This window comes from Sturnira hondurensis, unplaced genomic scaffold (assembly GCF_014824575.4).
Source record: "Sturnira hondurensis isolate 20B ecotype Veracruz unplaced genomic scaffold, ASM1482457v3 Scaffold0002640, whole genome shotgun sequence".
Classification (NCBI taxonomy): Eukaryota; Metazoa; Chordata; class Mammalia; order Chiroptera; family Phyllostomidae; genus Sturnira; species Sturnira hondurensis.
In genome coordinates this window covers 888779-904286 of record NW_028075271.1, presented here as the reverse complement: position 1 = coordinate 904286, position 15508 = coordinate 888779, and the positions used below count along the sequence as shown (strand labels likewise).

The 15508-nt window shown below is 50.9% G+C and overlaps 1 protein-coding gene across 7 annotated transcripts in view; it reads right to left on the bottom strand.

Moving 5' to 3' along the window:
* ITSN1 (intersectin 1) overlaps positions 1 to 15508 on the bottom strand; it is a 182514-nt gene that overhangs the window by 35278 nt on the left and 131728 nt on the right. For 4 of the 7 annotated variants that reach the window (XR_005065676.1, XM_037040582.1, XM_037040581.1 and 1 more), the window contains 5 exons: positions 12328 to 12494; positions 9076 to 9121; positions 6688 to 6809; positions 5285 to 5402; positions 3566 to 3757 (listed from right to left, as the gene is read on the bottom strand). Coding sequence is in view for 6 of the 7 variants with exons in the window: in XM_037040582.1 (XP_036896477.1) it covers positions 3566 to 3757; positions 5285 to 5402; positions 6688 to 6809; positions 9076 to 9121; positions 12328 to 12494 (645 nt within the window). In the remaining variant the exon portion in view is untranslated. Of the gene's footprint in view, positions 1 to 3149; positions 3254 to 3565; positions 3758 to 5284; positions 5403 to 6687; positions 6810 to 9075; positions 9122 to 12327; positions 12495 to 15508 lie in introns of those variants that run through there. The other 3 variants (XM_037040584.1, XM_037040585.1, XM_037040586.1) reach the window with 2 other exon arrangements.

Sequence of the window (15508 nt, the reverse complement as noted above, 5' to 3'; positions counted from 1 at the left end):
GCCTGCGGAGAGGCCAGGCCTCAGGAGAGCAATCAAACCGCCAAGGAGGGGCCCCTCGCTGCTCTCGGCTCATCCAGAGTCAAACCGCACCCAACAGGCAGCTGCAAATGCTTCCCCACAGACAGGTCAACACCAATTACGAAATTCATCAGTTTAATGACCAATTAACAAACCGCTAAAGATAAAAGATCACTGACATCTTTAAACTTTGGAGCCGAAGGAGATACCCCGTATTGAATTAGAAGATGCTTCCTCTCCCTTTTATTGTTAACCCTATTCTCTACCAACACGACTGAAGTCGCTTAACTAGACCAAACTACAGAGCGTGCAAAGAACACCCAAAGAATAAGATCAAGTTTACAATACACGGCAAAGGTTCCAGGACACTGTTTACGTTGCAGATTCATGGTGAGCACTTAGTGAACAATGACGGCCACTCAACAGTGGTCACCGAACCACCCAGCAGCCACGGACACAGTGGTCCTTCTGGCCATGAGCAGCCAGGGGCAGGGCCCAGGTTTCTTGGCACTGGAGCCCGCACTCTGGTTAGAGACCCGGCTCCGACGGACACTGGACAACGACCACATGCGAGAGGAACACTTCGTGAGGGGCAGAGCGGTGAACTGGGGGGACGCGCTGCGCTGGCCTCACGAACCCTGAGGACAGCCAGAGCACTGATCTCCCGAGAAGGTGCCACCAGAAGAGGTGTGCAGAGCAGAGCATGACAGCGTGTCACCCACCCTGACAGTCATGTCCCTTTGGTCAAACACAAGGCTGGGGAAGGAGACACTGACTCACACAGGCGAAGGGCTCCCAGGCAAGAGATGGGGCTTGGGCCTCGACTGGCACGCCATAGGAGTGAAGGGGGGACAGGGACAGCCATCTCTGCCCACCCCTGGCCTCTGCGTGGCATCCCCACCCACAGTGGCCACTCCCCGTTCTGGCCTCATTGGGCTCCTGCTTGCCCCGCAGGCCTCAGCTCCAAGGTCCCCTCCCCAGGAAGGCTCTCTGACCCCCGCACCTCCCATCCCCGCCCCTTACCTCACACGCACACCACACACACTGACACATTCTCTGGTTTTCTGCTGGTTTCCCCCCTAAACCTGAACTCCACGAGGCCAGGGACCCCGTCTCTACTGACCAAGCAGCACGCTCACCCTAGAAGCCAGTAGAGCGCCCACACCTGTGCACCCCCCAAACAACTACTGCACTGATGAGGAACATTGGCTTCTCCACTGAGTGGCAGCGCAGGACTAATACACGGGGCTCACAAAAGGAGGGTCGCTGCAGCAGCGTCGTGAGTGTGAACACTGGTTCATTTCTGCAAAGGTGACAAGCCTGAAGTGTGCAAGGCGGAGACGGAGGGTGGACGCCCGTGTGGAAAGGGTGAAGGTCCCATCGTTACCACACAGTTTCCGGACGTTCCACAGACACTTGATTCATCTTTTGGAAAAATACGTTGAACAAGTCCAGTCACACACCGATCGATAATAAATACCGAAAGCCCCGTGAAATAGGAACCACTAGGCTGGGTGGTCTTTCTACCGTTCAAACCCGGGACTCTTAAGGGGCAGCAATTACACAGGGACCTGGAAGGGTGGCAGCCAGGTGAGAGGGAGGGACGTTGGAGAAGACTCAGTGAGGACCTCGTGGTGTCTGTGTCTCAAAGAGCAAAGGTCATCACTGACACGGGGCGGCGGGCCACCCACTAGCACCCGGTCTGTGTGGCGTCCTGTCCCCACTGCCAGGCCCCCACCCAAGAACACAGAGACATTCCGTCTAACTTTCATATGAAGAATTTAATTATCTATACATGTAACTAATTCAAAAGTCAAATTACAGTTGTTAAAGCCGCAGGTTCATGTATTTATATATTTTACATTCGTATCCATGAAGATCGGGAAGCGCAGGGGAGCACAGAGGAGTAGCCCCCTCGGTACCACGCAGGGGGGTCGGGGGGCAGGGGCCTCTACACAGCCAGCCCAGGGTCTCCAGAAGGAGAGGTGGGGACACAGGTCACTACCGGTTAAAAGTCATCAGCACTGCTGGACTGTGCCCGGGGCTCCCCATCCCACCCTCTGTGCGGTCAGAACAGGTATTTTTATTGAGGGCGTCCAGCTAGAGTTTAAAAGACACAGGGCTTCCGCTGCAACACCTCTGACACATACACAGACCATGAGCTCCACTTCATGTTAATCTGTAGCAATTCCACAGTCTAGTTAAAAAATGTAAACACTGGAAATTAATTGCAGGGAGACTTCTATACATTCGTTGTCAAGAAAATCACTTGTTCAAAATATGTCATTCCATGAAAAGTAGCAGGAAGAAAACGCCGTGTGACAGAGATGAAGAGACTGCTGTCCCCTGATTGATGATATGAAAACACGCAAAGTTTAAACCCCAGACAGAAAATACCAACTCAGCCAGGTAAATCTGAGACTGAAAACACAGGCGCTTCCTCATGTGGCCACAAGGTCACTGTGCGAAAGCAAACCTATGCGGTATGATTAGCTCATCATACAAGGCAGTCACTCGTGCCACGGAAGGAACCGATTTCGTATGTACAGGATGTAGCATTACGTGCTCAGCAAGGCACATCTGGAACACACAAACAGGCAGGCACGCCTCTGTTTACCGGGCTGCTTTTGCACGTCTTTACACAGATACTCTGACCCCTCTGCACGCCTAGGCAGGGAACAACCGAACTGCACAATTGAGTTGGTAACACCAGGCAAAGTGAGAAAATACATCAAGTCTCGGATTTCTGGACAACTGGAGCATTTAAACAGCACATGCAGCGTTCCTTGATAGTGGGTCTTTTTGCAAAACCAAACAGCAAAGAAGTAACGTATTTATTTATTTATTCATTTATTTATTTATTTATTTTATTAAAAGGCTAAAATATATATTTAAAAATAATTTCAGAACTATTGAAAGCACCTGTGCAAAGGTGGGGGGCAGTCAATTTGAGTCACCAGGAAAGCCACAAAAGGACCCACTACCCTGTGTGTTTTTGTAATTTTTGCTTCTGTCTCTGCAAGTAATAATTCGACATTGCCGTCACATGCAACTAAGGTAAAATGAGGTAAACTGCTGTGCAGTGAGTTCTTCTACTCAGAAGGCAGTAGGTGATCATGCTGGAAGTCACATGATCAAGGCTGCATCTCCCATCATCCCTCTGGGCAGTGATATGGGATAGTGGGTCTCTTTGAGGACTTTCAAGCCTGAGGGGGGGATGGACAACATATGATTCCTAGAAAAAGGAGGAAAACAACACATAAGCAAAACAAAACAATGAGCAAAATTCAAGCTAGGAAAATGAGTCAGGCATGTAAACAGCATGGTGCCAAAATGATTAAAAAAAAAGAAAACGGGGGAAGGGAGGGAGGGGACATGCCACAGAAGGAATGAAAAAAAAAACAACAACCCCACGAGATGAGGCCTCGCACTACAGAAGGTCTTCAAAGAGACTGCGAACGCAGCGCGGCAGAATCGGAGCAATGCTGCGTGTTCCACCGAAGGGGAGCAGGGGAGGGGGAGGGGCGCAGAGCCGCCGGGCACTTACATTGCTGGCTCGGGTCCATGTCCGTGGTCAGCTTCACGTAGTTGGACGGGAAGAGCCCCACGTGTCCGCTGACCTCTCCTCTCCACCAGTCGGGGTCCTCTTTGTTGAGGACGTTGATGAGCTGGCCCTTGCTGAAGGCCAGCTCGTCGTCGTTCTGGGCGGTGTAGTCGTACATCCCGATCACCTGGCACACTGCGGGAGATGGGGCGGGTGAGAGGCCGCGCTGGGCGCGGCCCACGGGGCAGCCGGCCGGGGGCACTGGACACGCTCACGTGTTCTCTGTCCCTCCCACAGTGGACAGAGTCAGGTGCTCTGATGGCTTTGTGCAGCGTGGGCAAAAAAGGAAGACGAAGGGTTCAAAACCAAGACATCGGCAAAATTTCACACTAAGGCTTTAGTTTTTATAGTATCTTCCTCTTTTCGTGTCTGCTTGTCAGCAGGAAATTCCCAGTGATAACCGAATGCTTTCCTGGAGCTGTTTCTGAGAGCAGTGGGGATCCCTTAAAAATGCTGACTCGGAGGGCCTGGCCCGCTGCCTGGGACAGCTGTGTGGTGTGGGGCCTTTATTTTTTAGCTCTTTTTTTTTCTTTTGAGGTGGAAGGTAATGATCATTTGACCTCCAAAAATTCCAAATCTTAGTGTAAAGTAAATCAGGTGTTTTGTTTGGCTGGATATTTAGGCCTCAAAATTTTGTCTTAAAGAAAGAAATCCCCATGTTCAAGAACAAGTTTTCCTGTCTCATTTCCTACAGAAATTCCTGCATTTTTACACTTCAGATGAGGCTGCAGAGTTAGGCTGTACCCCAGTGAACCTTTCATGACCAGCTTGTATGTAGGCTTAGGTTTTTCAAATCTTCCAGCTAATTCAATTGCCTCAGCAAATTACTGCTGTGGGTGTCACCCAACCCGATGAAGGGGACACAGCCAGGCCTCCCTAGAGGAGAAGGGGCCCAGCGGGCACCACGCCCTCTGCTCACACAAAGCCACAGCTCGAGAGGCCCGGGGGCACCGGGCGGCAGTCATGAGGTTGGCCGATCCTTCATCTCTTGCAGAGGCTGACCCGTTTTAATCTTATTTCACCAGGGTGCACGGCATACACACCCACAAGCGCTGGAACACCAACTCTGCATTTTCCACGAATACCACCCCAGAATTGGTGGCTTAAAGACCTAAAGCCAAATTCTGCTCCCCTCCCCTCACCCATCTCAAAGGGACTGAAGCATCTGACCTGGACTCTCCAATCAGAACAGCCAGCCACTCGGCCGGGCACGGAGCCGGCGCCCCCGTGTTCACAGGAAATGCCACAGGGTAGTCACTTGGGCTCAGCACACTCTAACCAGTAGACCCCCGGTGGCCTCCAGCTCCATCTTCTGACCCATTTAGACCCCAGCCGTTTATTTTTAGAAGTCCCTTTTTGTCCCCTTACCCCCTAGCCCAGATCCAAATTTGAATAGCTGGAAGGGAATCAAGAGAAAAGTCTGGCTTTGATGCCACGGCATTCACGACTGTCAGGAAGACAGTTCCCACAAGGGCTCGGCTGTGCCCACACGGCGGAGCTGCTGAGGTCCTCGGTCCCATGAAAATGCCCCCGGGCATGTCCAGCGGGCACAAGGGGCCTGCACAGCTGCTGTGAACGACAGCCTAAGTGGCTTCACAAGAAGGAGTGAGGGACTGACGCGACAGGCAGACCACTCGCAAGCAGGGACGGTAAACCACTTACCTGCCGGGAACACTGTGGGCTTAGGCGGCTCAGTTGGAGTGATTTTGCTTGTTCCAGGGCTTAAAAGTTTTACATAATTTGCAGGGAACCAGCCTATCTGGCGCTTTTTCCCACGTGCCTAGTGAGAGAAGATAATCGTATCTCAATGTGGAGAAAGTCCCTCCTCCCTCATGGGGCAGCTTGCTTTGTCACAGAGCGCTGACATAAGGCCTGCACAAACTGAAGGACAAGTGGCATGAACAACGGAAGCTGTGGACTGCCGCGGTGTGACCCGGAAGTACTGCAGTGAAGTTCAAATCGTGGTGGTCACCGGAGCCCAAACTGCACCTGCCTGGGTGGGGTGGTGTGGACGACAATTCAGAGCACAGAGCAGTGTGCACAGCGTGGGAACCACTCACATCTTAGCTGTTGACATCAGGTAATGTAAGACTCCGGCCAGTGCCAACGCCATGCGTGGGTTTTAGGAACAATAATAATAGCACTAACATTTACTGAGTGCTCTTTACGAGTTAGGCCTGTGCCACGCACCTTACATGCATTTATCTGCGCAGTTCCAGAGGACAAAGGTATGACTATTCCCACCTCCCAAAGAAAGCAAGGCTTGGGAAAGTGAAGTGACCGTCTCAAGGTCACAGGCCAGTTAGTGGCAAGCCAAGATTCACACTCACATTTGCCCTCTTCTTATGGATAACAGACAACTGCAGATACAAGATACTTCCATGCAATATGCATAGGACACAAGGGGTCTAAACTTGACATTGTTTTAAAAAACCATCAGGCTTACATGATGGGCACAGCCATTCCTTCTCCTTCACTTGGATCTAATTCAGCACAAGACCCAGTTACTGGGCATTCACATGCCGGTGCTGCCGCAAAGGGAGTGTGCATGGCCCAGAGGGGCTTCTAAGCAAGGTGGTGAGCTGAGACTTTGCGATCATGACCCTTGCTCTCTGAGATGAAGAGAGTAGTTTGGATTGGGAGAAGTGCTGTGACTGGCCTTCTGTATTCCACCCAAAACAGAGGCCAAAACTGCTCACACACATGCGCGTGCACTCCCCCTGCGACTAAAGCCCCTATGAGGTACGGATGTGGCTTTGAACACCCAGAAACCTGCTGCTGGACCTCACAACATCAGGGACGAGAAGCCCTAAGGGACGACCCTCTTTGGGTGTCCCTCATCATGAATTCTTACTGTCCCAACACTCGCTACTTGACTCAGGGACCCAACGGATTTGGACACATCTTCAGAACCCCTAACTCAAAATTCTGCAACCGGCTGTCAATATCTTCCTACCCAAATGCAGGATCACTTTACAATGGAATAGTGAAGTAACAGTGGCCCTCTGTGGTTCTGGATATTCAAGTCTGGACAGAGAATTTCAAACAGTAGAAAAGACGCTCACCTGCAGCTCTCCTTCCCACCATCCACCTGGGTTCTTTTTCCGGATCAGAATCAGCTGCCCAGGGGCCAAGGTGAGCTGCTCGGGACCGGTGGCCGTGTAGGTGGCAATGACCTGGGCGATCTCTGAAAAACAACATCAGACATCATGGTGCACTGTGACAGTCGGGGGAAGGGCCTCCTAAGACACAGCCCCCCCCCCCCCAGGCTCACATCGTCTAGGCCAAGCTGCAGAGCCTGTTTTCTGCACCCGGAAGGCTCATACCATCACCCCCTTTCCACGACCAACACCGCACACACAGCACTCTCGATCTTAGCCCGCTCTCAGGCCCCTCATCATCTTTCAGCACCTACCACCTTCCCTCCATGAACTACCCCTCCCACCCCAAATGCTGCACCTTCTGTCCTAGCCCCTCCCCCACTGCCATGAGCACCCAAGGCCAAGGGCTGGGCCTCATTCACCCCCACCACCCTCTGTCCCACAGTCTACTCACCGAAGGTCAAGTGAGTAAAGGAAGACGGCAGAAACAGAAACTGTTCCTCAGTTATGTTGTGGCTAATTTAGACTCACCCCACCCACGTAGCCCGTCTCTGTGTGGCTCATGTTTTGAGGGTGATTCCTGAGTATCAGGCAGGAATCATGTCTGTGGAAGTTTACTGCTTTTCATTTTGAGTTAAAGGAGGAACCCGAAGTTAAGGTGGGAATTTTATGCAGAAACAATTCTGCACAGAAAAAAATGTAAACAGTTCTGTACTTTTCCTGACTGTTAAAAATGTCATGAGAAAAACGCCAGCAGGCCCGCAGACCAGGCTCTGAGAAGCCCAGGCCTGCCAGGACAGGTCGGGTACCCCGAGACCAAGTCTTCTCTGGTGAGATTCTGGTGCAACCGCACGGCCGCTTTCTGAACTTCTACAAACAATATGGGGCACCCTGCTCTATTTCTCTACAGTCTGTCCCCACCATGATGTAGGAAGGAAGGGGGGGTGCAGAGGGGGAGGGAGAGAGGTGAGTGCTGGCCAGGTGGCTCAGTTGGTTGGAGCTTTGTCCCATATACCAAAAGGTTGTGGGTTCAACCCTCAGTCAGGGAGCATACACAGGAGGCAACTGACTGATGTTTCTCTCTCACATAAATTTCTCTCTCTCTCTCTCTCAAGTCAATTAATAAAACCCATAGCCTTGGGTGAGGATTTTTAAACAGGGGTGAAAAGGCCCCATCCTGTGACAGTATTTCTTCCTTCTCTGGAAGTGCACACGCAGCCCCATTCCCCTGGTCTGCAGCCTGCTGGCCACCTTGCTGGGCTCACTGGATGCTCAGGAGAGCTGGGGGCAGTGAGGCAGGGCCCAGCTCACTCAGGCCATGGCCCCGCCAAGGGCTCTAGTGGGAAATCTGAGCTGGGCACAAGACGTGGTCCCAGGCTCACCAGGGACTGGCTCTAGTTTTCAGCCTGGACAAAGTCCCCATTGGCGACGTATCTGGCCTCAGAGGTTCTGCTCCTCGAAGGGCCTGGCATGCGTAGCCAGTGATCTGCCCCAAATGTCCTCTCTGCTTTCTGTGTCCCTGAGCAGTTCACTGTTGCAGTGCGAAGTTGGGCCCATGTGGACCCTGCGGAATGACAGTTCAAAATGCAGACTCTTCCCAGGTCCAGCAGAGGTCGGAGCCAGGGGGCTCGACATCCAAGTCCAACAAAAACCCTAAGACAACCTGAAACCCCACCTTCCCTTGCCAGGTAAGGCCACATGAGGCGGAGCACCACACAGATGCACAGACCCCTTCTGGGCATAGCAGTGCCTCTTTCAATCTCTCATTTCCTCAAATGACCTAGATGAGGAAGATGGGACACACAAACACTATGATTTCACATCTGCTTCTTTCTTCTCTCTTTCATGCTTCTATTAATGGAACACTTTAAATTCGGAGGGATGACTAGATGATTATAATGTTGTACCTTCAATGTGTACCTGCGGAACACCACCCAATGGCTTCTGACTTCGTGGAACCCACACTCCGACAAAACTCGCTGCTTTTCTGACCCCCACCATCCACGGCCTGGGTCGGAACACGCCGTCAGGAGAGCAAAGGGGCTCCCCAAGCCTGACAATGACCGAACAGCAGCTGACCCCAAACCCTACAACTTCCCACCATCTTGCTGGAAATCCCGCTTCGTGACCCGAGAGAACAAGCAGGCTGCTGATGTCCCCAGGCCCCACGTGTGAAGAGCATGTGTACATTACTAATAGATTCCAAGGAGAGGATCGACTCCAGCCACTCTTAGGGAAGATTCCTTTGACTTTTTTTTTTTTAAGGCTCCTGGCCCTAATAAACACAAACTGAAAGCAACTATCAATTACATCCAAAACATTGAAAAAGAAGCATCAGGGTTTGTGACTTACCGGGTTTTTTTCCTAAACTCCCTGTTTTCCCAGCAGTTCCAGAGCCCTTAAAACAGAGCAAAAGGTCTCATTTGCATAGAGTTTCGGTCACGTAATTTCAACGATTAATGGAGACACACACCCACTGAGCCCCCGAACCCCTCCTCATCTCGGGCGACACGGCAGCCCTGCATCTCCAGACGGGAGGACACGGATCAGGAAAACCCAGGACAGAATAAGGACTCATGCAGCTCTGCTCTCTTTTCTGAGAAGAAGCGGCAAAGCAGGCAGCCCCGGAGGATCCCGAGGACTTGGGCACCGATGTGGTGCCTCACAGGCACATCCTGTCCCCGGGCCGAGTCGGACGGTGCCCTGCTAGGGAGACCACTGCTCTGCACTGGACGCGCTGTGCTGTCCGCTTGAGCGGTACGTCAGGAAGTGTCCGCACAGAGAAAGCACAGACGCCCGTGAGCCCAATGCCCATGGGCAGCACAGGAAAATACTAATATTTTGTTAATTTCATTTAGAGCTTTCTTTAAAAAAACAACTACAGTGCAGATTGAAACACCCCTCCTCCACCCCACCACCCTCTTTATTCAGAGGCCCCCACTCTGCCATGTGTCCTGGCCACCCGTCTCACTCCACGCGATCCCCGACTTTCTCTGTCAGTGCTGGGCGCATGCTCTGCAGAAGCAGGACATCTTCCCCCCCAACTATTCAATGCCCCGAAACGAGCTGAGCCGCCTCACGGACACCCCTGGGACGTCAGACCAGCTGAGAAAGCCAGCAGGGACCTTGAGTCAGCACAGAGGCCGGCTGGGCTTGGTCGTTACAAAGTGCTTTGTTCTGAATTTCTACCCCTCGGCCACCAATTTCACAGGAAATGAAGTATTCTGATTAAAACAAAAGCCTGAATAAACTTAATGAGAGTTACTGTAAGCATAAAAGTACATAATTTACCTACCAAGGAACACAACTTATCATAGTCCCTTTATTTTGGTTATTGAAATGTAATCACCATTTACCAGGGAAGGTTTGAGTTAAAGCTTTTCTTCTCATTATGGTTTCTGAATTAATGGAGTTACATATACCATCTCCCTTGCTATTTTTATAGGCTGTGTATCAAAATAAAGGAATACTAATGAAACAAGATTCCAAATGACCAGGTACCTTCCCAGGACAGGCTTGTAACATGCCCCGGATACTCCATGAAGAGAACAAAGCAACTGGCAGTGTCCGACGCTAGAGTTTCAGTAGCATCGGTGCGCTCTGGGCGGGCGGCTGGGCACCGCCCTGGAACTGCTCCGGAAAGCAGGGAAAGGCTGCCTGGCCCAAGCCCCAGCCCTTCGCAGACAGAGGTGGGGCCAGGATGCCCAGCCTCACCGGCCTGGGGGTAATTCTGGAATCTGAGGCTGGTCCTGGTTTTTACCTTTGCAAGATATTTTCTGCACACACTGAATTCTATGCTCAAGTAGGATGAATGTGCTAACTTTTTAGATTTTTTTATTTTAAAATCATGTAGCTCAATATCTCAAATCTTTACACTGCTAGTTCTTCTGTGGCTAACAATTTAGGAAGCACCTTACAACTAAGATTATCTTTAAAAAATATTATAGTGCATTTATTTTACTTACTGACTTCAAATTGTTTTTAATAAAAAACTATAATGTATTTAAATGTAAGCCCTGGCTGGTGTAGCTCAGTGGATTGAGCACGGGCCTGCGAACCAGATGATCGCGGTTCGATTCCCAGTCAGGGCACATGCCTGGGTTGCAGGCTAGTTCCCGGCAGGGGCCAGTTCCCAGCAGGGGATGCACGAGAAGCAACCATACATTGATGTTTCTCTTCCTCTCTCCTTCCCTTCCCCTCTAAAGATAAATAAATAAAAAATAAAAATTTAAAAAAAAATTTTAAGTAAAAAAAAAATTAAATAAAAAAAAATAAAATGTAAGTTAGTGTTTAAATATTAGTGTTTTAACTGCTCCAAAAGGTGATGCCACTGTAAGAGTTGCCAGGCAGGGCCACAGAAATGGAGCTTAGTTTCGAGTGCCCTCCCCTGAACTACCATCTGCGGGACTCGGACCGGACCGCGGCCACCGGGCTGCCCCTCAGGGAGGCACTCTCCTCCTGGCTTGTAGATCCTCCCCGGGGACAGACTCCTGCAAACCGTCCAGGGAGTTTTGGCAAGCTGTTCTCAAGACCACAGTGAAGGACAAGGGAAAAACAAAAACAATAATACAGACACTCTCTAAGAAAACAAGTCAAGCAAAAGGAAGCTATCCCAGGACCCTGCAGGGGAGGCGAGGAGGCCGGTGTCAGTGACGGTAACTCGTCGCCAGGCCCAGCCTCCCTGCCAAGGAGCCCAAGGTGCACCCTGCCCCTGGCACTCAAAGGAGGGAGAGCTCTGCACACCCCGTCCCCCTGCCCCCGAGGGGGTGGTTCTCTAGGTGCTTGGCCCGTCTGCTCTCTCTGTGCCTAGGAGGTGAGGGGAAGGGGAACCGACTGTAGCTGCCTGTTGGTCCCTGCTGGTTTCATGCATGTGCAGTGCTGCCGCAGGACAACGATGACACCCCTAACCCTCCCACTAACGAGACACTGGCCACTACGAGACAGGCCCAGCCCGCTGTTTGGTTCAACTTGCACTATCTCAGGAGCTCAGTTCACGGAACTGAGTTTTTGGAGCCCCATTTAACTACAAGGGGGTCATTTCCGGTTTACAAGGATAACAGCACTTATAATAAATTCAGGCCCTTATCAGCGAAAATACTGAGGCCTGGCCAAAAGTGTACCCATCTCCTGGATCTTATGTCTTTCTACCAGGTAGATGAAAATACAAACTTTAGAAACTCTCTAGTGCCAAAATCCTGGGCAGCATCACAAAACACTTCACATGGGCCCAACATTCTGTGTGTCTTTGCTGGGGTGTCCCGAGTCAGTGCCCACGAGGCCTAGTCAAGAGCGTTTACTCCCAGTCCTAAGTCAGCTCCATTCAGGACAGGAGACGAGCCCCAAACAGCACTGTCCCTGCTGACGCAGCGTGGCCTTGTCCCACGCAGCCTCCATCAGCCTGGGGTTCTTCTGCTTGGGGGAAAAAGCCAAGGCGCACCCTGCAGCACCCAACAGCAAGTTCCCAAGTACAGGCCACGCTGTACTGGCCGCCACATCACAGAACTTAGCAAAACCCAGCCAAACAGCCGCCCCCATCAGACACCTGAGCCCCCCTACAAAGATAATTACCGCACAGAAAGGGGGAGAAGACAGACACGGGTTTACCTCTGAATCTTTAAGCCTCACATAGTTAGAAGGGAAGACTCCGGACTTGGCGCCCACAGTTCCTGTCCACCAGTCACCATCTTTCTTGGTAACCAGAATCACATCCCCTTGCTGAAAGGTTAAATCGCCTTGCTCAGAACTCTCGTAAGTGTACATGGCAATAAACTCTGGTGGGGAGAAACATCGAGACACGAAGAGAGCTTGATTGTTTACAGAAATCCCAAACAGCTTTGCAAAAGAGAGTTGATGCATGAGGAAGTGTGGGGAAGAGCCATTCGGGAGAAGTCTGGTCAGAGTACCAGGACCCCCGGGCTCCGAGCCCCCTGGCTGCACACACACTCAGTGACCGTAGACAGGGCAGAACCCCAAGCGAGTGTCTATGGCGAGTACCAAGAGTGACTTACAATCTAACACTGTAGCTTCTTTTTAAAATGGAAATGATGGTGACACTGACTTGTGACTCAGAGTTACTGGGGACTCTGCTGTGCTGAGCGACCCCCAAGGTTGCTGGGGTACACTCAAATCTCTGCATTTCAGTTGTGAGGGTACCAACTCTCAATTTTTAAAAACTTTTAGATACAGCAGTACATCCTTTATGCCAATTAAATAGGACACATTTTTCATTATTCAAGGGCCTGGATGAAACCTATGCTCTGCCGTGCCACAGCCACAGATGGCAGGAAGCTGTTCAAATGCAAAGTAAAAAGGGGAGTCGTTTCGTGAAAGGAGCGCCCCGTTGGCGTCCCGAGGCACACACAGGTAGCACAGGCTGATGGTCAAAGCTGTGCACAGCCAATCCCAGAAAACAACCCAGCCTTCCTGAACAAGTTTAAAAGATAAATCAGTTTCCTACATTTAATTATTCATGTAATTTAGTCTGAAGAATAAGAACTAATGATCTTTATTGTCGTGAACAGGAAGGGTGTACCTTCCAGAGGAAAGTCTTTTTGATTATAATCAGCTGATTTTACTAAGACTCAGAAACCAAGTCCCACTCTCAGAGAGATCGCTGTACACTAGGTACAGGATAAAGGATTTCTTTTTCTGCTTTTCCTCCACTTTATCCTAAGCCTTTGCATATTTTCTAAAAAGCAATTTAAAAAATCACCTTTGCCCCCAAAGTTTCGTTTTATGATGGACGCTGTATGTTTCTTGCTCAAATGTCCACTGCTGGCCCTCAACTGCGGAGCCCGATGCTGGCTAGCAGGCTGCAGTGCAGCAAGGGGCAGCCCTCTGGCCCCCGAAAGCTGCACGGCAGCACTCACGGAAGCTGGAGGGAACGCAGGGCACGGGACCTGCTGCGTGTGCTCACGGGGCAGCTCTACACAGGGGACAGCATGCCACCGGGCACTTCAACTGTAGCAGTGCTGACCCGCAGGCCAGCCACGCCTTGTGGCAGACAGTGACCCAGATGTGCCCGGCGGAAGAGAAGACCCCCTGTCTTTAGCCCTCCGTGCTGGTAACACACATGTGCACAGTTAAAACTGAAGAAGTGACTTCTCGCACGAGGACGCCAAGTTCGGCGGCTGTGACAAGGACGTGCTTTGCCCACTAACGGTCCTCGTCTGATCTCCCAGTATTCTGACCCTTCCCTCTCCATTCTGTCGGTACTTCTTTCTTAGTCATGTTTGGTCACCTAAGTAGGGTCCATACTTTTCCAGTGATCGCTGCCCTTAAAAGTCACTTTCTCAAAAGTGGATCCAAATTTTGAAGTAACTTTCAAAATGCTTGAGAAACCTCAGAAGCATGAACCCCGGCTGACCGTGGCAGTGCAGCCGGTGTGAGATCCCGAGGAGGCGAGGAGGACTGGCGCACCCGTGTCCAGCCACGCACACAGGAGTCTGCGGGAGACACAGCTGCCATGCCGGGGCCGCTGCCACCGAGACTCCCCCTGAGAGACACAGCTGACCCGGGCCCCGGCTGCCCCTAAGCCACTATCTCGGGAGCTACCCAACTGACAATCTAATGAACCTGGTTTACGGTTTACTTTAAATTTGATTATGTTTCATGCAGTACCAACAAGCAGCTCATTAACGGTAAATAGCTTTTCTCAGACTCTGCGATGTCAAAGTCCTCCCACCCGCTCCAGACGCCAACAATCATCCCTAGAATTTCTAATATGTAAGTCATTTCAAAATGGACGTAATAAATGCCAGCCAAGAGCAGAATTCTACTCTCCTCTACTGCCCGACATGACTCGTGCATGTGGCCCGTCTGTGACCTAGTGACCAAGGCCCGAGTGTCGCGGCCTCTGTCCATGCCTCCAAACCAGTCGCCTACCCACACCACAGCTGGAGCGGCTCCAGCAGTGACCCCGCAGTGCAGCGAGAGGGAAATAGCAGGGGCAGCATTCATTTGACCTTTCTTCTCAAAACTTTATGCATATTATTTCCTAATCCTTGTAATCATTTCTAACTGAAAGGGTGGTTATCATGCCCACTTCACCAAAGAGGAAGTTAGGGCATGAGCAAAGTACAGGGTGAGGAGTCGAGGTAGTGAAGGCTTAACCCTTGGCGCTCCGGTGAGACTTAACTGGATAGAACACACTGGATTCGGGGGCGGGGCAGTCATAACGGGCCTTTCGACTGCCCATTGTGATGTGAGATTTTGGCATCAGAACCTGACAGATGGTGGTTTGGTTCATGGACAAACCCATGCCACATACTGGCACGCACAGTCCTTAGGGTTATGTCATGAAACAAAGTCCAGGAAGTAGAGCAATCAATGATTTGTATAATAAACCCTTAAAATGGAGTTTTTAGGCCTGCCCAGTCTGGTGTGCTTGTTTCCACGGAACCTAGACACCGAACTTCTGGCTCATCTGGGGCAGTACAGATGCCGCTGGGCTCACTTGGACAGCTTTCCTGGGCTGTGAGTTACCGTTTCAAGGCAAAACCCTGATCTATGTAAGTCAAAGAACAGCCATGTCTACAGTTTAGCCATCGAGATGCTCACAAAACTCGATCCTCAGTGTCTCTGATGGCACTCTTTCAAAAGGCATAGCTCATATCAAATATAATTAGGAAATCCAGGTTTTATGATCAATATATCGGACACTATTTTGAAAGTCCTCGTTAGTGCTTCAGCGCTGTGAAGGGCCCACTTTCCTCTACCTCGGCCTTTACTGCACTGAACACATCAGCGCAGTCTCTTCTAAAGTGACACCAGCCTCAGTTCAAAC